Below are 12,508 nucleotides of genomic sequence, written 5' to 3' on the forward strand. Positions count from 1 at the left end.
TCCAGCGTTACGGGATTCAAGTTCTTTTTTTTTTTTTGAAAAGTAGGACATTTGTTAAAACTTTTAATCGATCAACAAATATTTTCATATTTTAACATATCTAAATATACTTTTATCAGAATATTAGTAACTAACAGTTATACGTGTTCGGTCGTGCCATAGCATGTCATAGAACGTCCAGTCGTGCCTTCTTGGACACTTACCCTAAATGGCGTGTCCATATGACTTAGCTCTCTCTTTATTTAATCGTGTTTTTCAAGAAGCATGCTTCTCTTGTGTTAAAAGTAAGTAAATAAATAAATGTTTTGTCTCTCATGTAGGGATAGCAGTGGTTCAGGGAGGGTGCGAGGACAAGTTCTCCATCCCCGTCCCATCTCAAAATAGTAACCTCTATGGGGCTCTCCACCCCTGCCCAGTCTCCCAAGATTAGCCATAATTAAGTTCAGTCCAAGATTCGCGCTCTCCCACTTGTACAACAATTGCTCCAATGAGGTATATCATTCTCTCACCCACCTATGAAATTATGGCTAATCCTGAGCCTTGTGGGGGATCAGGCTCTTGTAGAAGCAGATCTAGTGTCCTATAAAGTCCAGGAGTATATATCCACATGGCACTAGCCCAGAGTCACTACATAGGGATGTTCGAGTAGAGCTGACAGACTCAGCTAGGGCTGCATTTTAAATTACTTGTTAGAGATCTGTACAATTTTTCATATGGGTACTTTTTATACAAACAAAATTAATTGCATGTTGTTGGTAACTCAATTTAACCAAGAAAAGAAAATGATAAATTTGGCAACAACCTGACTATTAAACAAATCTAAACTCAGAAAGTGGTTGCCTAATACTCAATCAGGTGGATTTGAAATTGGAAAAGCCTAAAACTTGAGTAACACTCGATCAGGTGGTGGGTTTCAAATTGGATGTTCCTAAAACTTGAGGATTAGTTATAGATAATAGAAGGATAAACATGACATGAGGAGACGTCGCCGGAGAGCCCGGATGGCTACCGTCGTCCATCGGGCCCTCTAAGGGTGTCTGGCGAGTTCATCGCCGGGGACCGGACTCATCCAGGTTCCCACCAACTCCGTTCTATCATAATCTACCGAATTCTCTGCGCAAGGCCATCGGGTCCTTTTGTTTGCTGCATGAGGGGGGTAGTCGTTGCGACTTCACATCATATCAGCCTCAGTTATCGCCCAGGCAGGTATCATTCCATTAACCACAAGCACTTCATGTGCCTTTCCACCACCTCTTATTCTTGGTCTGGAGACATTAATTCGCCTCGTTTCCTGGACCATAACCAGAACTTTGCCCCTCTTATAATTGTTTACTCTGTCGAGTGTCTGCTGGTTTCGGGTTGGATACCTGGACTGCTGGGTGCTCGGTAACCTGCATCCCTGACCGCCTTTGACATCGCCCCTGTTCCCCGAGCTGAGTTGACTGACTTTGGGCGTGGGCCTCCCTGCCTCCTTTCCCTCCTCTTTGATGTACGCAGTCGTCGGGTTCGTAAACCATACTTCATTCTTCGGTTTTGATTTCACTATTCTGTAGTTGCGCACACAACTTCATACTCTTTGGTGAGGCGTCAATTCTGCAAATGGTGTGCTTTTTGTGCATCTTAAGAGTGTTGGGCCAGATCTCGAGTTTGCATATGAATGGGTGAAAGAGTGAAGTCTTAGTCTTCAACACCGATGCAGTAACTACAGACAGCAGTAGTCTCCCACCTGTTCTAGTGTTGGAAAGGTAAGCTACCGATCTCTTACCTTGGTTTCCTTCTTGACGACCGGATGATTAGGGCACCAAACTGGTCGCCCATACTTGGATGCTCAAAATACTTCTCTATTTCACAAATTTTCCTAGATAATAGGTGTGAATTTAGGGGTGTCAACTGGTTGGACCAAACACCGGTCGCCCATTTCCTGTTCCAAGATTACGTTTGGGCATCATACGAAACATGGCCAAACCTGTCCCTGCTGCCAAAAAAATAAATAAATAGCGGAGTCCGTGAACTTGGTGAATGTTGCGCGAAGCTCAAGCAAACCCTCGGTAAAATCCTTTCAATCTTGTAGTTGTAGGTCATCAAGTGAATGAGAGTGGGGCTGCATTATTGCCTATATCTGACATGATGGGTATGGGCAGGCAAAGATTTGCCCCAAACAGCGATCCTCTGAAGATACGATTCACTAGCGTCGTCCGCGCCAAATTGCACCTTTCCCCATCGACAAAAGGGTCCGGCCCAGAGTCCCCACCAAGCAGTGTCCTGGAATTTCCCTCGCATATGAACCCCCAAAGAGTCTTGGCAACGAAAGCAAATCCAAGTATCTTTGTTTCGCTTCTTCAAAAGTGTGCATCTGAAAATTCACCAGATGAAGGGCGCCAACTCCATGCTTTGTTGCTCACCTCAGGTGTCGATCCCAGCTCTTTCCTTTGCAACAACCTCCTCTCCATGTATACCAAGTGTGGCCGTCTCAAGGATGCCAAGAAAGTGTTCGACCAAGCTCCTCATAGAACTACGGTCACTTGGAACGCCATCATTTCCGCCTTTTCTACATCACCCCTTCATGCCAGTTCTGCATTCCAGCTATACCATGACATGGGAATGCATGGTATCAGGCCCAATCAATCCACCTACATAAGCCTATTTCAAGCATCATCTTTTCTTGAAGACCATTCTAGAGGCAGCATGGTTCACTCCCATGTTATAAAATCCGGTTGCAGGGACGATGTCTGCATTCAAAGTTCTCTACTAGGAATGTATGCCAAGTGTGGAAGACTTGATTCTGCACAACTGGTCTTCGGTGAAATCAATCAACTGGACACCATAGCTTGGAATTCGTTGATCGTGGGGTTCTTGCATAACAATCAATTTCAACAATGCCTGCAGCATTTCTGCAACATGCTACTGACTGATTCTAGGCCAAACCAGTTCACGTTCGCCATAGCTTCGAACGCCTGCAGCAGATCGGGGGATAAGCTGATGAGTGAAACTGTACATGCCCAAATAATTAAAACCATCTCATTCCCAGACATTTTACTGCAGAACTCCTTGCTTGACATGTACTCCAACATTGAGGACCCTGAAGCTGCGTATTGTATTTTCACCAGCATTGCAGAACCGGATCTGGTTACATGGAATTCCATGTTGGCAGCGTATGCCCAGAGACCTGATGCACAGAAAGCAATGTGCTTGTTTGTCAATTTTCAGCACAAGCCGGCAGAAGATCCAGATGAGTATACATTTGCTGCTATTGTTGCTGCAACTGGGAGTTCAACGGCATTGAATTATGGAAAGCCACTGCATGTCCATATAGTGAAGAAAGGATTTGAATCCAATATCTATGTGGGAAGTGCTCTGATCGACATGTATTTCAAGAATGGTGAACCAGTTTCTGCTTGCAAAATTTTCAATGGGATCCAGGAGAAAGATATTGTAATCTGGACAGCAATGATAACTGGTTATTCGAGTGTAGGAGATGGAGAGAAAGTTATGGAATACCTCAGTGCAATGCAACAAGAAGGGCATAACCCTGACCAGTTTGTGCTTAGCAGTGTCATAAGCTGTTGTGCCGATCTTGCAGCACAGAAACAGGGTGAGATGATCCATTCACTTGCAGTAAAAACAGGGTATGATGCAAACATGTTTACTGCAGGAAGTCTAGTAGATATGTATGCCAAAACCGGTAGCTTGTATGAAGCAATCACAATCTTCTCAGAGATCTCCAAACCCGATTTGAAGTGTTGGAATGCAATGCTCGGAGGGTACAGTCATCACGGAAAAGCAGAGAAGGCTTTCAAACTGTTTGATGAGATGCTACAGAATAGGGTGAAACCAGACCACGTGACATTCATCTCCCTTCTGTCTGCCTGCAGTCACTGTGGCTTAGTTGAGAAGGGCAGATTCTACTGGGAGTATATGAGAGGGTTAAATGGATTATCTCCTGGGCCCAAACACTATGCCTGCATGGTGAGCTTGCTGGGTCGAGCTGGGTATTTGAAGGAAGCAAAGGAACTGATTGAGAGCTCAACACTTAGATGCAAATTAGCAGAGCAATGGAGAATTTTACTGAGTTCATGCATTATTTACAGCGACCTAGAGATGGGCTTGCATGCAGCAGAGCAAGCTTTCTTATATGAACCAGATGGTATAGAAACCCATATAATGCTTTCAAACCTTTATGCCGCTGCTGGCAAATGGGATGCTGTTTCTCAGGTAAGGAGAAGGATCAGGGAGCTAATGGTGGAAAAGAATCCAGGTCTCAGCTGGATTGAGATCAAGAGTGAATCTCATGTTTTTGTTGCTAGTGATCAAAACCATCTAAAAAAAGACGGCATCCAAGCAGAGTTACAAAAGCTAAAAAAGCATATGATGATATCAGATGGCTTCACAAGCATAGACTAACTCAAAATTGGTTCAGCAATTGGATTCAGAGTTTCGGACCGAAAAAAAAGCAAAATTACAAGGAACACCAGATTCAAACATATTTTTGCCTCCACAGAAGGGAGTGCCATAGTTAGGCTAGATCATGGTTAGCTGATTCTTTCAGCTTTTATCTACAATCGCCAAGTTCCATTTAATTGGAACCTCCATACAATGAAAGATAAAATGCATCACCAAATCCCAAATCCAGTTTGGCTTGTGAAATATAACAATACAGAAATGGGGGATTCAACTATTTACAGAAGCCTATCAAAATCCTGCTACACAAAAGCTAAAAGAAAAATCGCCAGCCAAGTAAATATGTAAATGAAGTTCTTGCTGTCACTCGAGTGGAACTTGGTTATCAGATGAGCACAGGTACAATTTGCTCTGCCCGTGGCTCATAAACAGTGTTTGATATTCTAGAAGGAGGCCAATAGCGAAGTATGGACCTACCCACAATGTTCTTTGTAGGAAGTGGGCCCCTGCAAACAACATTCGGTAAAGCCAGTTAGGTACACAGCAATTGCCATGGCTGAATGTAACATGCAAAATTGAAATTTTATTTAAACTAGTTTATGTGTAATCAATCAAGAGTCCACCAAAGGAAATGTATGAACTCGATTCCATTTATTCAGAGTATCCCTAAAAGAATAACAGCTAACCAGTAATTGAGCTTAAAAACGCACATACCAGTTATGGGAATCAAAGCTGTTGTTGCGATTATCTCCCAGCACGAACACATAACCTTTGGGCACTCTCTGCATAAAAGATGGAATTATGTCAGAAGACATTTAAGTTGCCAATGAAAAGTTTCCCCATGAAAGTGCTCATCAGTTTAAGTGCCAAGAGAACTTGATCACGACTGAAGAGACAAACAACTTTAAGAACCTTAAAGCTCAGCCGATTGTTTACAAGCAGCTGATCCCCAACAAATATGAGGGTCTGATTTGATTGCATCACAACAACCATGATGCAGCTGGCGACAAGAATAGTTGATGAAAGATGAACCTCAAAAGAAGCATCACACTGCAGCAGTCAAGTTACAACTATCTCTCCATCGTCTAGTGTGAGCTGACTTGCTCACTGTAAGCTAGTTCTCATGCTCTGAGCTAGGAGGCATAGGTCTTGGGAATAATTTCGCCCATACAAGTCAATGATGTATAGCCAAGCCAGCTAAGAGAATTTGAGATTATGCTACAATTATATAGTAAATGCTACAGGTGGAACAAGATCTGGGAGAGAAACAGTACCACTTCATCCATTTCATATGCAAGAGGCTCCAAGATAAAATCTTCTTCTTGAACAATACCATTCACCAATAACTTTCCACTTCGTACCTACAGCAAGAAAAAAGACTTTTTAACAGTGTGTTACAACAAACAGCTAAAGCCAAACCGAACATGCAAAGCGCTAACCTCCACATAATCCTCTTCAGTCGCAACAACTCTTTTGACAAATTCATCTCTAGGATTGTAACCGTTTGCCTGAGAGGAAAAAATGGTAGCAATTTTCAGGCTGTGCAGCAAAATAAATCGATTAATTCTCACAACCCACAATCTAATAAACTAAGTATCACCAGTAAGGCAGGGGGGGGCCTAAAAATCACTATGTCAGCAACTTCAGGCTTTTTGAAACAGTAGGACACCTGAGACATTGACAACCAAAATCGAATCAATTGATGGATAAACCATCCATAAAATTCCATATAGCAAGTGAGACAACTTAAGCTCTACTTGGTTTCATCTCATCATCAAACCAATAAGCCACAATGAATAGGGCCATTTTTGGAGATGCCTATGCAAAACATGCCATTGTAAACCAACACGCCAAGCAACGGAAGATAAAACAAGAACTTATGAACAAGAAAGCCCGAAAAAGATAAAAGATAATATGTGCAAAGTGCATATCAAGAAGATTAACAAAAGATGAAACAGAAATAAAAAGAAAAAGTAACTAAATTGAATACAAGAACTTCTCTTCTCTAATTTGAATTCATCACAAATAACTAACAAAAAAAATAGAGGCTTTTCCCTAAACCACCAGAAGTCTTATCTATCCAGTTAAAAGATGTTTAAGCAAACTGCACGCAACATGATAAGAGCAAAAAAGATAACAAAAAAGGGGGATTAAATTGGTGCGTTGGAAAAGAAAAAACAAAACCCAAAGATACCTTCTCTGCTAATATGCGGTCTCCTACATCAAACGTTGGGTACATTGACCACGAAGGAATCGATTTCGGCTCCGCCATACACGACCGGAACAGAAGCGACACGGTCACCGTAGTGAAGAGCAGCTTCGCATCGTCCGAGCTGAAATTCACCCACTGTGGGAACCAACTCGGCCGTTTTTGGCTCTCGGCCATGTTCTTCCCCGATTCCTTGGCTTTCTCTGCCAAAACCTCGCCATCTTTCCCTCCACTAGCATTCTCTGCGCACGCTGTTCGTGTAGAACCCTGAAAGAATTCGTTGCAAGGAAGCCATTTTATCCCCCGGAAGAAGGGAATGATCGAAGACGACTTCAACCCCGACGACACCCTGAAGACACCCATCTGAGCCGAACCAGAGCAAGAAATCCCGGATGTATTCATGGCGGAAACCAAACCAACCAAGATCCTAGACCTACTATTCTCCGGGAGGATCTCAGCGGCAAAGCACCCGTAACTCCGGTGCGCCCTAACATGATACGGGTTGCTCACACCGGAGGAACCGATCGACGAGGGCTCGAGATCGGCTCTCTGGTTGGAGAGGAGGACCCGCGACCAGCAGCAGTCGTGGAAGAGCCTAGCGTTACCCAACCTGATTCCGGCGAGCGACTGCGCGACGTAGCCTGAATAGGCATACGTAATTCTGATCGCCATATTCGAAAACACTTTTACCCGACGGCAGAATCGGTACACCGCGGTCTCCAAGGCTGGAAGAGGGGATGTGGGGGCGGAGATCAGAGAGCCATCGCCGTAGAGAGGACAGAGATCGCGGAGACGGCGACGGAGAATTTGGGGGAGGAGCAGGACCGGTAGATTCTCCGGAGGTCGGATCGGGAAGAGTAGCCGGAATACTAGGCCGGAGAGTTTTGGAGGCGAGGAATCCCGGGAAATCCCCGGCCTGAGACGTCCGGGAGGAGAGATGGAAGGAGAGGCCAAAAAAATAACAGACGCGCAAGAGCCGGCCGACGGTTTATATAGGCGACGCGCCAAGTTGGGTAGATCCATTCGACCTCACTTTGGCAGGAAATTTCGGTTACGCCACTGCGAGTTGACCAGTGGTTTTGACTCGTTTGAGGGTGAGTTGAGCTGCAAAATAATCAAGTAACGAAAACACCCTCAAGGCTTTTTGTTATTTATAAAGTTAGCCTTTTTAAAACCTAGGGAGCTCGCTTCGTCAAACTTCAAGTCCTTTTTTTTTTTAATAGAAAGCTCAGTGCTCCTGTCATGAAAATGAATTTTCTACATATTGAAACTATTTTTTAATGTTAAAAAAGTACTTTTTTTTTTAAAATAAAATTTAGGTTTCTATCGTAAAATGTATATATAAGATGAGTATTTCACGCTTCACATGTCCCAACATCTCTTGAACCCTAACTTGTTGCTTCTCGCACCTGTTTTTTTTTTTTGAAAAAAGAAAACACTCATCAACACCCGGGTCACTTATTGAGCCCCTCTGTCAAGTAAAACCCTGGGTTGAAGACATGACCACTCGGACTTAAGTGCCCCAACCATGATAAAGCAACGACAGACCCTATGCCGCTAGCGAGATTCGATCCCGAGCCTTCAACTCTATACAAGATCTCGCTGATCACATGGGCAACCACCACATTATTTTTGCGTAAATTTTCATAAAAAATATTATACATAGGAATAAAACGATAGAGTAAGGGCATGTTTTTTTAGAATGCTCGCTGCACCCACACCCGCACTTAAAAGGTGGAAAGCCTTTAGGTCGGGGCTTGGGGGTAGTTTAGACATTTAGGTGATTGCAAAAGTCTTTGGGTGACGTTCCGGGAAGATGCTTCAAAGGTTCCTCCCAAGCGGAGCGGAGATCCATCTTACGACTAGCCCTTAACCATCCACGTGTCTAAGAAGATCCAAATCAAGAAATCGTGGGCGTCGGATTGGTGCCAGAAACGGTGCCCAATAAAGTAAACTTCGAGAACTCGAAATCAAACTATTACTTGACCAAACCCGAGCTATCTCGGGTTGTCAATGAGTCGGGTTTGTACCAGATACCCGACTCGAATATGAATCTACGGGTATGAGCATAAAAGTGTCGACCCAAATAATATTTGTGTTGACTCAAACCATTCATATCGACCCGAACCCTACGTGAGCAACATGCGAGCCGGGGGTTGGATTATGATTTTTGTCGAGTAGTACTCAAATCCAATCTGAGTTTTTTGCTAGATATCCCACCCGATACAAGTGTTTTATGTGTATTAGGAAAAGTTAAAACTTCTGAAATTATACAGACCCAGGTTTGAGATTTTATTTTTGATGACTAGGTTTAAACTCAAACCCCAACCAAAAACCCGACTTGTTATTTGGGCTGGTTCAGGTGCATCCTGACCCGACCCATTGGTAGCCCTAAGCTCGACCATCTTTAAATATTGCATTAACAATACAATAAGTACTTGATGTGCGGCTAAAAATAACCTTACCTGCAAAGGACGGTTAGATTGACACTTGATGAAGATGATGTCATCATCCAAAACCTTAACAAGCCAAACAAGAATTACATTCACAAGATTCAAATATTTTGATAGTTTTGTACCATGTGTAAAATACCATAATATAAGAGACTACTTTCATGTTGGCATTTAAAAAGAATTATTTATTGATTTCCAAAAGAACAGCATTGTTTATTACGTTAGAAATTAGACTTCTTTGCCCGATCGAGTTGGTTCAAGCCAACTAAGGCTTCTATTTATGTATTTATATTTGTGCATTTAAAATGTTAGATAAGCAAATATCTTTCTGAGTGGCATAAAATGACCAGCATAAACTAGCTTAATAAAAGAAAATATCTAAGTTAAAAATGGCCACCTGATTATCTTAAAATAGGCTGCACAAGGCACAATAATATCTATACAAATACAAAACAAAGAGCACCCAGTTGGACCAAAGGCATAAAACTTGCAGCCCACAAAAGTTATATTCTTATTGAATTTGATCATGTGCAATGAGCACTTATAACAACTAACTTATAACATTGTCATGATATCCAAATGATGAAGTATGCACCAAGATTTTAGGACCATTTTTAGACTAAGAGCGTGTCAGGACAGTTTGGACCTGCCAATATGTCACCCATAAATGGGACGTGACAAATTAAAGGTAAGGTGTTAAAATTGCAAGCAGTACAATACTTTTTTTCTTTGGCAGATGTTAAAAGTGAAATCATGTTTGATATCAAACAGATTTATTGATGGTAGGAAATAAATTCAAAGAATGATAAGAGAAAGTAGAAGATATTTTAAATAATAAAATGTGAAACAAAGTCCCATTAATATGTAGTTTACTATGGTCTTAACGACTTCGACAATATGTTTTGTAAACAGGCGTTGTTGCCTTTAATATGCTGGAGTTTTTTTTAGTAAACTTGGATACTTTTGAAAGCTAACTAAGTATAACTACCACACAAAAAAAAAAATGGGAGGATAAATTTTTTGCAGGTAAACTAAATTATTTTTCTATGAGCTATCACTTGGATTTGAGAGTTAATACCTTTTGGTATGATTGAGAATTTTTATGAGTTCATATCTATTTGGGACGATGGCCCAACAGATTCGTGAAAAATATAAAAATTCTATCTTATGTAGTTCTTGATTTTGGATAATATTTTTGCTTATGAACTTATCTTTTTTGCTAAAATTACATGCTTACTTATGATATAATATGTTAATCATGTATATGATGCTGATATGTGATGTTTCATGAATATGTTGTTAGGTGCAAGAAGGGAGGGGAGAGAAAATTCCAAGAAGAAACGTGGGGTGTTTTTTTTTTTTTTAAAGTTTGGTTTTGATGGTATGGAATAATCCCATATTGATGATGTTTGAGTTTCTTGTGGGATTTATAACCCATATGTAAACTCTTACACTTGTTCCTAAGAACAAGGGGTTGGGATGACTACCGCACACACATGCGCTGCCCACCCGCCCGCCGTGCCGAGCCGAGCTCGGGCTCAGGTTCGGGTTCGGGTAATTGGCCCTTTAGGGCCATATCCAATCAAGACTAAACTGCACCGTGAGGAGGCTGCACGGTGAAGAAGGCTGGAACAAGGCTGCAGTTGTTTGAAGTTTGAAGGAGGAGGTTGCAACGGCAAGGAGGTTGCTGCAATGGCTTGCTGCTGCAACTGCAATGGAAAGCTGAGGATGGCAGCAACTGGTGTTGTTGTTGCAGCCTTCTTCACCGTGAGGAGGCTGCACGGTGAAGAAGGCTGGAACAAGGCTGCAGTCGTTTGAACTTTGAAGGAGGAGGTTGCAGCGGCAAGGAGGTTGCTGCAATGGCTTGCTGCTGCAACTGCAATGGAAAGTTGAGGATGGCAGCAACTGGTGTTGTTGTTGGGTGCCTTGAAGGTGTTGGAATGGCTGCAACAAGGAAGACCAGTGGAGAGAAAGAGGGAGTTAGAGGAGAGAATAGAAGAAAATCAACAGTCGTGTGATGGGTTACTCTAATTAAAACCAAAAATCTAGGTTTTAAATGAGAAATAGAACTAGGTTTTAGAGGGGTTAATGAGAAGGAAAAAAAACAAGAAGCGTGAAATGGGTCCAGCCGTACGACCTTATGGGATTTAGAAAGGGAGCAAGGGAAGCAAAGGGGAAAGGAGGGAAGGAAGAAAGAAAGGAAGGGAAAGAATAAGAAGGAAAGAAGAGGGAAAAGAAGAAAGGAAAGAAGGAAAAGGAAAAAAGGAAAGGGAATAAGAGAGGGAAAAAGGAAAATCTGAGAAAAAAATGTGATGCCAAAACCAAAATCTCCCTTGATGATCTTATGGTAGCCATTGTCATTGAAGAAGAGCATAGAAGTTAGAAACAGATTGTGATGCCAACTGAACAACCTAAAGTGAACATGATGACTGGATCTTTTAAGGGCAAGCGACGAAAACCAAAATCTGCAATGAAAAACCAGTTTAAACCTAAGGCCAAAATCCAGAAAAAGGCAAAGAACAAACTGTGTTGGAACTGTGGGCAGGTTGGGCACTGGGCTAAGGAATGTCCTTCCAAGAAGACCAAAGCTCATGGGACCACTGATGGAACGCCTCAAGTCAATATGGTGACTAAGGTCGTTGGGACCAGTACTGGGTATGTTTCTGTTAACCCGCAAATCTATCACGTTTATGAGTCAATTGAGTGGTTGGTTGACACTGGGGCAAATATGCACGTTTGTGCTGATAAGTTTGTCTTTGTGTCATACCAGGCTGTTGCAGGCTGATCCATGACTATGGGCAATTCAACAGCTGCAAAGGTGTTAGGGATTGGACGCGTGGATCTGAAGTTTCCTTCAGGACGAGTTCTATCTTTACACAGAGTGCACCATGTGCCTGCAGTTAAAAGGAACATTCTAAGTGGTTTATGTCTTGTTAAAGAGGGTTATGAATTTAACTTTAAATGTAATAAAGTTATTATTTTACGTTCTAGAACCTTTATTGGCAAGGGGTATTTAGATGATGGTTTGTTTAAACTTCGGGTTGAATATGTTTGCAGTGATAAATTAGAAAATGATGTTTTTTCTGATTCATTGTCTAAAGTTGCATATAACATAGAATCATCTTATTTATGGCATAATAGATTAGGTCATGTAAATTTCAATTCTGTGAAATGCATGATGAACTTGAAAATGATTCCTGAGCATTCCATGGATAAAACTAAAAAATGTGAAATTTGTGTGCAAGCAAAACAATGTAAGAAACCTTTTTATATGATTGTTAGAGATTCTAAAATACTGGATCTGGTGCACACAGATATCTGTGAGTTTAATGGAGTGTTAACCAGAAATCATAAAAAGTATTTTATCACTTTTATAGATGATGGCACTAAATATTGTTATGTGTATCTGCTAAAATCAAAAGATGAAGCTTTTAATAAGTTTCTTATT

The 12,508-nt window shown here is 41.7% G+C and overlaps 2 protein-coding genes across 2 annotated transcripts; one reads left to right on the forward strand and one right to left on the reverse strand.

The window, feature by feature from the left end:
- The first annotated feature begins 648 nt into the window (after window positions 1–648).
- On the forward strand, window positions 649–4,410 carry LOC149841846 (Pentatricopeptide repeat (PPR) superfamily protein). The gene has a single exon (XM_089998733.1). It carries the CDS (start codon window positions 2,125–2,127, stop codon window positions 4,399–4,401), a length of 2,277 nt encoding a protein of 758 aa, XP_089854859.1. The 5' UTR covers window positions 649–2,124; the 3' UTR covers window positions 4,402–4,410.
- A 46-nt stretch (window positions 4,411–4,456) lies between these two features.
- LOC149841847 (thylakoidal processing peptidase 1, chloroplastic-like) lies at window positions 4,457–7,630 on the reverse strand. Its single transcript, XM_090000536.1, has 6 exons — window positions 6,593–7,630; window positions 5,999–6,067; window positions 5,838–5,906; window positions 5,673–5,759; window positions 5,113–5,180; window positions 4,457–4,904 (listed from the first exon to the last, which is right to left on the reverse strand). Exons 1-6 carry the CDS (start codon window positions 7,628–7,630, stop codon window positions 4,784–4,786), a joined length of 1,452 nt encoding a protein of 483 aa, XP_089856662.1. The 3' UTR covers window positions 4,457–4,783.
- Between the last annotated feature and the right edge of the window lie 4,878 nt (window positions 7,631–12,508).

Source organism: Nuphar pumila, chromosome 3, assembly GCF_984573655.1.
Source record: "Nuphar pumila chromosome 3, dmNupPumi1.hap1.1, whole genome shotgun sequence".
Taxonomy (NCBI): Eukaryota; Viridiplantae; Streptophyta; class Magnoliopsida; order Nymphaeales; family Nymphaeaceae; genus Nuphar; species Nuphar pumila.

Coding starts and splice junctions, on each gene's coding strand:
- LOC149841846 (XM_089998733.1), top strand. CDS start 2,125: ATGATGGGTATGGGCAGGCAAAGATTTGCCCCAAACAGCGATCCTCTG.
- LOC149841847 (XM_090000536.1), bottom strand. CDS start 7,630: ATGGATCTACCCAACTTGGCGCGTCGCCTATATAAACCGTCGGCCGGC. Junction 5,907..5,998: donor GGCCCCCCCCTGCCTTACTG/GTGATACTTAGT, acceptor TTTTCCTCTCAG/GCAAACGGTTACAATCCTAG. Junction 4,905..5,112: donor AGCTTTGATTCCCATAACTG/GTATGTGCGTTT, acceptor TGTTGTTTGCAG/GGGCCCACTTCCTACAAAGA.